The sequence below is a fragment of the Camponotus floridanus genome, unplaced genomic scaffold, assembly GCF_003227725.1.
Source record: "Camponotus floridanus strain SB8 unplaced genomic scaffold, Cflo_v7.5 scaffold20, whole genome shotgun sequence".
Taxonomy (NCBI): Eukaryota; Metazoa; Arthropoda; class Insecta; order Hymenoptera; family Formicidae; genus Camponotus; species Camponotus floridanus.
Genome location: NW_020229326.1, coordinates 2,147,953 through 2,158,192, shown reverse-complemented (window position 1 = coordinate 2,158,192; position 10,240 = coordinate 2,147,953). Strand labels below are relative to the sequence as shown.

At 40.3% G+C, this 10,240-nt stretch overlaps 1 protein-coding gene across 1 annotated transcript in view; it reads right to left on the bottom strand.

Moving 5' to 3' along the window:
• Positions 1 to 3,214: 3,214 nt before the first annotated feature.
• The window catches only part of LOC105249946 (syndecan), a 66,789-nt gene continuing 59,763 nt past the window's right edge, over positions 3,215 to 10,240 (bottom strand). The window contains exons 2-5 of the mRNA XM_011255762.3: positions 6,956 to 7,136; positions 6,351 to 6,448; positions 5,660 to 5,831; positions 3,215 to 5,431 (exon numbers count right to left, since the gene is read on the bottom strand). Coding sequence (XP_011254064.1) covers positions 5,250 to 5,431; positions 5,660 to 5,831; positions 6,351 to 6,448; positions 6,956 to 7,136 — 633 coding nt within the window. The 3' untranslated portion in view covers positions 3,215 to 5,249. The remainder of the gene's footprint in view (positions 5,432 to 5,659; positions 5,832 to 6,350; positions 6,449 to 6,955; positions 7,137 to 10,240) is intronic.

Below are 10,240 nucleotides of genomic sequence, written 5' to 3'. Positions count from 1 at the left end.
TATTTTATATATTCTATAGAATTATTGTATTTCATGTTAAAACATTTGTCTTTTAAAAGACGTTTTTATATGACATTTTAACAAAAGCTTTTAAAACATTTGATGCAAATATATTTGTGTATGAATATTTTATATATTCTATAGAATTATTGTATTTCATGTTAAAACATTTGTCTTTTAAAATTATATAATCAGTAATCGATATTAGTGAGAAAATGGTTTCAATATCATATATATATATAAAGTGCTTTATACATTCATAAACTAATTATAAAAGATTGATATTTTTGATAATGATATTTCATTAAGATATTGCACAATATGTAAATTAGGGCATATATGCGCAATATCATTTTTACGAATAGTAAGCTTATTCCGAGACGCATTATTAAAAAGAAAGTCTCTTCCAATTAAATGAGTTTCTTTTGCAATTAAATGCCCAAATATGTATTTACAGATTCACCTTTACGGTGCTCAAATATTGTGGCAATTTAACATGTCTCGAAGATATCAATACATATATTGTAATTTGATATGCAAATAAAATTAAACAATCTCCCTTTGTTATATCTTGGCGTATAGCTCTACAAAAAATTCCTATAAAATCTAAGAATTAAATGGAAGCGAGACGCTCGTATCTCGAAGAAGTTTTCCAATGCATTTCCTTAGACGATACAGTATTTATTTACAGAATAGGAGCGACGACATACATTATTGTTTGTTATTATACTAATATAGTGCAATTATTTCCGTTAATTAAGAATAACGTAATATAAATGCTCGCAACAGCGATAACACATAGGTTTCATACTTGTTAAAAGCTACTCGTGTGTTAGTTTGTCATCGTTACGCAGATAATAGACTTCAAATTTCGGAGCAAAGAAAAGGAACGCGAAAACGCGCGTGAGATTAAGAATATTTTAATGAAAAATCGAAACATGCTTTATCGCAATTGCGAGCGAGTATTGTATATATATATAAGTACATATACATGTATATACGTATTTTGTGGGTTCGTGCATTGACGGAGATATATACACATATATGTAGTATAGATAGGTATCGGGAACAATAGGAAAAGGACGAGGAGCAGGAGGAGGAAGGTGGTGGTTTTGGGACGACGATACTTACACTTAAAAAATAACATTGTTATAATATTATCATTATTATTAAATATTAATTATATATATATATATATATTTACTTTTAAAATTATTTTCATTCGTCCATCTGGCCTATGGGCTTTTTCTTGTCTCTAGCGTTAAACAGACTTCTCATTGCTATAATGATCTTACGGAATTACGTTCTTCTTATAAAATATGTTTTCATTACAATTATTTTTTCCCCACCTTCGCTTAATCGCCTCTCGGACGTTAATTGGCCGCATGGTGAAGCTAGCAAAAGCCGAGGCAAGGGCACACCAAGCGGTCAATTAATTACTATCTAACGAACAATTTCATCTATATCATGTACGATTATTATTACAATAGAGATTACGAGCCCAATTTCTAGGTCTTTCCTCGTTTATTTCGCACGGTTTATTTCAAATGAAATAAAGGATTATCGAGAGGAAAAAAGATGGCAGAGAAGGAAAAGATATTATAGAGCGTATTGTAAAATGTGTTTTTAGAAAGTTGGATCTAGAAAATTGATATAAAATATTGGATGGAATTTATATATATAATCGATTTAATAGAAATTCAAGATATATATAACGAAAATAATATGAGAAAGAATATCGATTTATAATATAATAATCTACGAAAAATATAGAAATATTTGTTTGATAATAATCGATATTAATTTTAACTATCATTATTAATGTAAATCATCATAAATTGATTCCTATAAATCAAAAATTTAAATGCACTAAAACAAATCTCGTGATAGTAAATCGATAAAGTTTTATAAAAATTAGCTCTTTAAATAAAATCTTGATAAACAAATCATCCTTTATATACATAATTAGTACTTTTTAGATTAAAATATAAATGAATAAAATTGTCACACACATGATATGCCAAAGAGAAATTATCCTTTTGTTAAGACCGTGATATATGTTTAATAAAGATAAATCGTCGTGGAACGCGACAAAGTTCGCCGTGGATAAGAGGAGAATCACATTATTCTCGGTAATAAAATAAATAAGGCGTTTAGTAGACTCTATACTCTATATCTTTTTATAGTATCAGCATATTCGTACGTAAGAAGCGCGAATCAGCTGAATAGAAACAAAAAGAGCAAAATTTGCAGGAAGATGGAGGAAACGATTACCATGCAGGATAAGAGTAATGTGCTGTGTGAGGTGAAAATGCAATGTGTGATAATAAGGCGAGTCCGTGAGAGTTTCGTACCAAATCGCTGTTCCTTACGTAGTATATGGCAGTATCGGCATGATATACTTTTAATTACTTCCAACGCATCCAATCTTCCATAGCGGAGTTGGATTCTGCGAAAAGACGACGCTCGTACTGTTGCAAGAAGAGATTCAAGAATATTGATATAGGATATTGTAGAAATTAAAAGAGAGAAAGAGAGAGAAACGATGGAAAAAGGACAAAAAAAGGAATTATCGCAAAAAATAGAGAGAGAGAGAGAGAAGGAGGGAGAGGGGGAACATTAATAAACTTCGCAATGCAGATGGATCGCGTGATGAATACGGCTGAAAAAGTAAAATTTAGATACAAATTTGTATCGCTCTTCGCATGTTCCCTTTCGCTTTCTAACATGACATTATGGCATCATTTTTAATCGTACTAAGGCGTGCGCACTATCATATCGCTCTCGGGGCAGAAGGAACCACGTATCGTGCGTGATTGTGCTTCTCGATCGTAGCATCCATCTTATGGCAATGTAAATTTCTCGTCGTTTGAATAGTTTTGACGACGAGACGAACAAGACGGACGTATCGAAGATTTATCAGCATTGGAACTGCCTTAATAATAAAAATGCATGCTTTATCATATGGGTGGAAGGAGGGTATAGTTCCCATTGTCAATATAATTATTTGGACTCTGAGAGATGTTTCTGCTTATCCAATATTTGAAAATATTTAATGTATTTATGTGTGTGGAAAAAAGATGAAAAATTTTCCATCTTAAAAAGACTCTATATTTTAAAAATTCTACATTTTAAGATTTACGTATTCATCTCGGCAGGAAGTTGAAAACAATCACATGCATGCAAGCACGCATATTTTAAAAATATGACACGATAACTGAGAATTCATTTTATTGCTAAATGCATGGCGATTCATATACAATAGAATGTTAATAAAATTCGACTAAAAGTTTGGCGAATACGCGAATTATCGTGGTGAAACATCGCAACCTACCGTGAGGGGGTTTTAGTATTTATACATGTAATTCTCGAATACGGGATTTACATCAACGAGTTTTATTGGAAACAAATTCAAATTGTGAGTAAATTTATACACGCGTTCAATTACGCGAATTTATCTTACGCCAGAATCATGCCAAAAGTCCTCGCTATAAACGAATATTAAAATAAATAGAAGAAAATGGAAAGGTGTAGAATTGATTATCTTAAAATACATCGATCTCCTTACGTTTCGACATTCTACAGGATACAACGAAACGACATTGAGAGAAGAAGTTATGCGGCGAAAATACGTATAAAATCTTATACAAGTTTCAGAAATAATCGTTATTCTGTAAAGATATGTACAGTATCGGCGACCGACCGACTGATCGGACGTAAATTCCCTATCGCTAAGCAAATTTGCGCAACTTATATAATTCTTAGAAACGTGTGTATGTGTATGTGTGCATCACGACTAAACACTTTTCGTTTACCTCGGAACTTAGACATTGGTCGGTTCGGTCGCGCTATGATTAATGCGTAACGCGTATTCTTAATAATAGGCGCCCTTTTTATTCTCTCCGTAATTGATCGATCGGTCGACGAGTCCCGCCGTCGTTTACGCCTCTATTGAGACGCGAACGCGCGCTAAGAGATATAAATTTTCGTCGAACTCGGTATTAAACGCTCGGTATAAAAAAAAGTAGATATCGTAAATTTGAAATCCAAAAATGAAAGAAGGAACAAGCAATAGCAGCGACGCGGACGAGGTTGCAGCTTAACTCCTCGCCGCTCTTGCTGTCGGAGAGAAATCACGGTGCCGCAACGATCCTTCTTCCCTTCCCTCCTTCCACCGAGAGACAGAATGATTAACGACATAGCAACGGCGTTTATCGCCCACGAATTTTCACGCTCTCAGTTCTGTACATGTATGTATATACGTATACATATACGTAAATATTATATATATATACATATATATACATACATGCATATATATACATACATACATATACACATACACGTATATATTTATACATACATTTCTAAATACGTTTGTAAATGCATCTTGGAATTGGTGCAACCTCGCCGACGATGTCTCGACGGGATATACGGGATACGAGAGCCACAATCTCGTCATTCGCTATTCGTCGCTTCCAATCGCCAATCGGGATGATTACACTCCGAAAAGGATCTTCGGCGGATAGCGAATGCGGTTAAAATGAAGATACAACGAAAAGAAGAGTCTCTGTACAGAGCGCTACAAAGGGCGAATCGGAGCGTTGAAAGCTGAAAAAATTCGGCGTTCGGTGAATGGTCCGTCGGCCGAGAGAGCCGCGAATTCGTCTTGCCTCAAACTCTCTTACTCGCGTGCGCCCTTTTCCTTCGAAAGTACGACGAGAGATACAGCGCGTAAGAAAATACAGTCTCCGAGAATCGAGAGAAGTTCGGGCGACCGAGAAGCGTACGCGCAAACGTCGTCGTCGTCGTCGTCGTCGCGAGCCTAAATGTCAAAAGGGAAGCTCTCCGGAGGAGAATCGTGAAAAATTACCTTCCGAAAGGAAGGGGAACGCAAAGGATATACGGGTACACAGGGTAGGTAGGTAGATGTAGGGATATGTTGTAACGGGTGAGCTACAGCTAAGAGCAAGCGAATATCGCGAATATAAGTGCCGAGGGAGAATCCGCGAGAATCGGCCGACGTTCCGCGAGCGACGTTCCTCGATAAAGCCCCGGCGTGTTGCGGGAGAGTCTATGGGCGCGCGCGCCATGCGGTTCGCCGAAGTAATCGTTTTTTTTTTTTTTCACCATCGACCAGCGGGATTCTGAATGCGGGCGTTGTCGATCGTCGGTGGTCCTTACTCGGCTTGGCATCGTGAGATCGCGAGAGGAATCGGCGAGGTCGTCGTCATCGCGCCGCCGTCGCCTCAAGCGTAAAACTCCCGATTGTGGTGGGGCGCGCCAGGCTTGGGGAAGGCTTGCGCCGCGGGTGATCTCCTCGGCTCGTCCAGGGCGTACGAGCCCTCGTCCTTCTTACGCATCCGGTACACGATAAACATGACCACCAATATCGCGCAGAGCAGGCCCACTACCGCGCCGCCAATCACAGCTGCAAACATGATCGAGATATCATCATACAATGTCTTCTTCTTCTTCCTTTTCTTTTTATGCTCGCGAAGAATAATCTTTGTTCGACGCGTGTAATCTCCAATCGAATCGAGAATCGAGCGGTAGTCGTGACTGGAGAAACCGTTCGGCCACGTCGCGTCTCTCGATGACGAGATACTCATCGAGTGTCGCGTTGAATTTGATGGAAACAAATTCTTGTCACACTTACCGGCCAATACACCTGGCTGCGCGAAGAACGAGCTGGCACGGTCCTCGTGTTTCGGATTCATTATATAGACTTCGTGGATCTCGTCGGTATTGTCGGCGTGATCGTCTTCCGTGCCCGAGGGTTCGATTACGTCGACCTCGTTGGCGGGTCGGTTTACCGCGTCGATAGTCGTCTGGAAATTGGATACGGATCTCTTCAATCACTTTAATCTGTTTAATTCGCGACTGTGTACGGGAGAGGAAGCGCGTGCGCGCTTGTGTCATCGAACAAAAATGTAGTAATCCGTTTCCGAGAACGGGAGGTGTCGTCGCGTCGGCACTCTAATCGGGCAAATTAGATTGCACGCTCGTCCAGGAAACGCAAAGTGTAATATCGTAAAACATCGTAAAAGATATGATATACTAGTGCACGGTAATTTATAAAATAAAATGCAATTATAGTTTTATATTATTATCTACATTCCTTCTCGCAAGGAGAAAAAAAATTACACGCAATCTAGCGATTTGCATTTGTAGCAGATTATATCCGATTATGTGTACGTGAATGTTTGTACATTTCTTTGCGTAAAATGCATGAATAATATATATTCGCATCAAACGTCAAATTTTATTTTTGCAAATTTACTAAAGAAGAGAATGACACGAAAATGCTTTGTAAAGATTTGTATTTGCGATCAACTTTAAGATATTACCTGTTGTTTAGTTTTGGCGTTTGTCTCATCAATAAAGTACGGAGGTCTCGCTTCGGTCGGCTTGCTCGGGATCTCTAGTCCATTATTACCATTAAACTCTGCAACGTAAAGTTACAACGGATACATTAACATTTACATCTCGGATAAATTTGTGTATCAATTTGCACGGCGAAATCCGAAAAATTCGAAATTGTTTTTTTTTTCAACTGGCACATTTACGAAGGCCAAAGATGAATTTCCAATCACTGTGATCGAAAAACGATCCGCATAGCGGTGAAAATACACACGTTGCGTATTTTTCAATTTTTAGAAAAATCTACCGCTGCTATCGCCTTTGTAACCACTACATGACAGTTTATTGATGTATTTCTCAATCGGCATTTTTTTACCAATTAATGTAAAAGATTCGTTAAAAATCTTTAAAACAAACACGCGCATTTTGAAATAAACAATTACTGTTAAAAGAAAGAACTAGCTTGACAAGCATTTAGCGATAAATAAAAATTGTAACCGATATTTTATTTATTTTTTTCCCATCAAAGAATTATTGCTTTGATATCTTTCACAATTGCTATTTATTTATACAGAGATAACGAGCATTGTACCGCGATCGTCGTCTCCGTCCTCGTCATCAGGGCCAAGGCCACTGCCCGAAGCCTCGAGATCGTCGCGATTATCACTGACACCTCGACCAGAGCCTTCCAAGGCGTCCTGATCATCCAAGTACAAATCGTCCGGGAAGGTATTGTAAGTCGATGTCCTCTGCTTGGTATCGGTCTGTTCCTTCTGAAAACCGAAATTATAAGGTGAGATTTAATCAATACACGTCTCTCTCTCCTCTCTCTCTCTCTCTCTCTTTGAATGAATATTAAACCTTGCGGGAGGATCGTCTAGGATATATCTCTCACAGGTCACTGACACGTGGTTCGCTACACCCTTTCCTGCGAAGCTTGAAACTTGACATCGCGTAGAAACGCGACGAAGCTCCGAGCTAACGTAATTAAAGGCACGCGCATATCCTTGCGCGTCCTCCTTGACGCGAGGTCTCTGTGACATGAAAGGGCTCCGGGGTTCCACGGTTCATTAAATTTTAATTTAACTCCACCACGAGGTAAGAGCGATCCCGTTTCCCTCCTCCTCTCTCGCGGTAGCTGCTTCCATGAACGCAGCGCGCTGGATTTACAATCCAGCACCGACGTCGAGCGTTACCGTGCTAATATCGCGTAAGAACGCGGACAAGCGCCCGTAGGCTTGTTGCTCGAAATTTTCCCAGCTCTGGATTGAATTTTATTTTTGGCTCAAAATACGTTTACGACGCGTAGATTACGAATATGCAAGTTTCCAGATGAATCGAGTTACCGTCTAATTTTCGCCCTTGTGAAAATTTTATTTAATTTTCACTCTGATGAAAAATACTTACTTCGACCATTTTCTCTCGAGAACGGTAAATCGAGCCATCTAGAAACTTGCATATTCCTAGTATAATATACGCGTTATAAATTTTACTTGAGCCAAAAATGAAGCTCAATCTCGAGAAAATTTTGGGCAATAGTTGTCCTATGCTATTTCAGATTCAAAGAGAGAAGAATCAAATAAACTCTAGCAGAGAGAAAGCTAGAGAAAGGGGATTCCTCCTTATGAAGAATCCGCGTGGGTGGCGCGAGTTAACGTTGTTCTATTTCTAGTCAGCTTCGTCTCCTTTCTTGCCTAGTACAAAAATAGAGATCGCCTCCTTTACGCCTCTTTCTCGTTTCGACGGTTCTTTCATCGCGTGTTTTTCTGTTAATTGTGCGCGGATAAAACGCCAACTCGACGATACTTGCCGTTTTAATTACACGCCATTATTATTTCATCCGCAGAGCGGCCGATAAAATTGCATGGTCATTAAATTGCGAAGAAACAATCGCTCCATCTCTCTCTCTCTCTCTCTCTCATAGTTTCCTATAACACGTAACAAAGAATACGAGTACGGTTAGCGGATGATTGAGGAGGAAACGACGGAATGACCCACGTTTCCGGTTACGTGATGTCCGCGGAATGCGAAGTAATGCACTGCGAGAAACGTATGGAACGCGTTGATTGACGAGGAAGCGAGATTGCAAACGCCAATATTCCAACTACGCATTGTCTCTAGGAAAATTTCATTTCCTCGAAACGATCGTGCAAGTTTTTCCTCCCTTCCCCTGTCCGTCTCGAATTCCAGAAATATATTACTTTATAAAAACAATATCCTTCTTTTCTTAGATATATAACGCAGAATGTGGAATATATATTAAACGTACGTTTCGCACGACTACAAAGTTTCGTTACATTTCTGTATCGTTTCATCGATCGATATATCGATATATCATGCGATAGAGTCCCGCGTGAACGGTTATAAAAAAAAAAGAGAGTAGTTTTGCAATGAAATATCTAATTATTAGATGAAAAAAGAAATGAAGGTGATAGAGAAAAAAAAAAAAAAGAAAGAAAAAGATGCATTTCTCGCGCGTCACACGACCTTTGCGTCAATAGCCGCGATTGAATGGCGTTATTAACGAATGCGTCCCGTGCGATCGATAGCGCGAAATTCGCTCTCGCGGATTGTATCTCGCCGCGCTCGTCCACCGAAACAGCGATTTCCTCCCTTTCGCTTTTGCACCGAAAGACAATGAACGCCCGATGACCGTCGAAAACGCGCACACCTCGTCAAACGCGTTCCCGTTCTACGCACACGCGACGATCAACCGTACCGTATGTACCGCGACCGGTCGCGTATTCAATACGTCGAAATTCAAACGTGCGCGACACGTCGAAGAGAGGAAATAACCAAATTACGTGACGCTAAACGCTGACGAATCGGCGGATTGTCTCCAACGGCGATTAACCGGGAATATATTTAATTTTACTTTACGTGCTCTCTTTCTCTCGTTATACTTTCTTTATTCGAAATAGAATAAACGTATTATTGTATTGAGAGAAAGAAACGAGAAAATGAAAAGAAGCCACAAAAAGTGCAAATGAAAAGAATAGATTTTGCGAATCTTATTCCCTCTTGATTTTCTACGATTTTTCTCGACATTTTTCTTACTCTTTCTCTTTTTCTCAATCTCTATTTTCGATACGATATTTGACCGTCCACTTTGCCATCCAAGAATGGCAGGGAATCGAAGAGGACGGCAGCGTCAACCGCAATCACACTCTCCGCACATTCAGCACATCGTGACAATCTCTCGAGAAGAATGTCGCGTTGATCGAACGCGTCGCGGAAGCGGATAGAGAGAAATAACTATTATAATAGGTTCGCGCATAAACCGACAACGCACCAGGCAGCCACGCTGGCGCCCAGGAGAAACCCTTATTCGGAAGAACGCCAAGTAGGATAGGTCCTGGACGAATGCCGGATGAGCGTGTTCGTCGCCCGGTGCATCCGCCGATCGATATCGAGAAAATTCAGCCCAGCCCGCGAGCCCTGCGGATGCGACAAGGATCGACCTTAGATTGTCCCCGTCAGCAGAATTTACATGCGACGCGCTCACCGATCGCTCTCGCTGGGCGAAACACTTCGATTTTTCCCGACGCACCCTTTCCTCATCCACCCTTATTACGCCGAGGAAGACGGCGGGAATTGCGCGGGCGCGCGATGTTATCGACCTTCACTTTGGCCTGTTCTGTCGCCGGAAAAAAAGCTCGCCGACCTGTCAATGCGCCTTCACGCGCCTTCACGCACCTGCGACCCGAATTCCTCGAGGTCACCCGGGATGTTCCAGTCGACGGAACGACGTCGCGAAGACACGGGAAGAGGCGATCCCTCGCGCCGACTGTTCGCGCCTACTCGTCAACACGCGAGCCTATCGATGTTACCTCTGTACTTACGCGTCGAGCCGCTTAGGCCGGTGACAGCTGGAGAA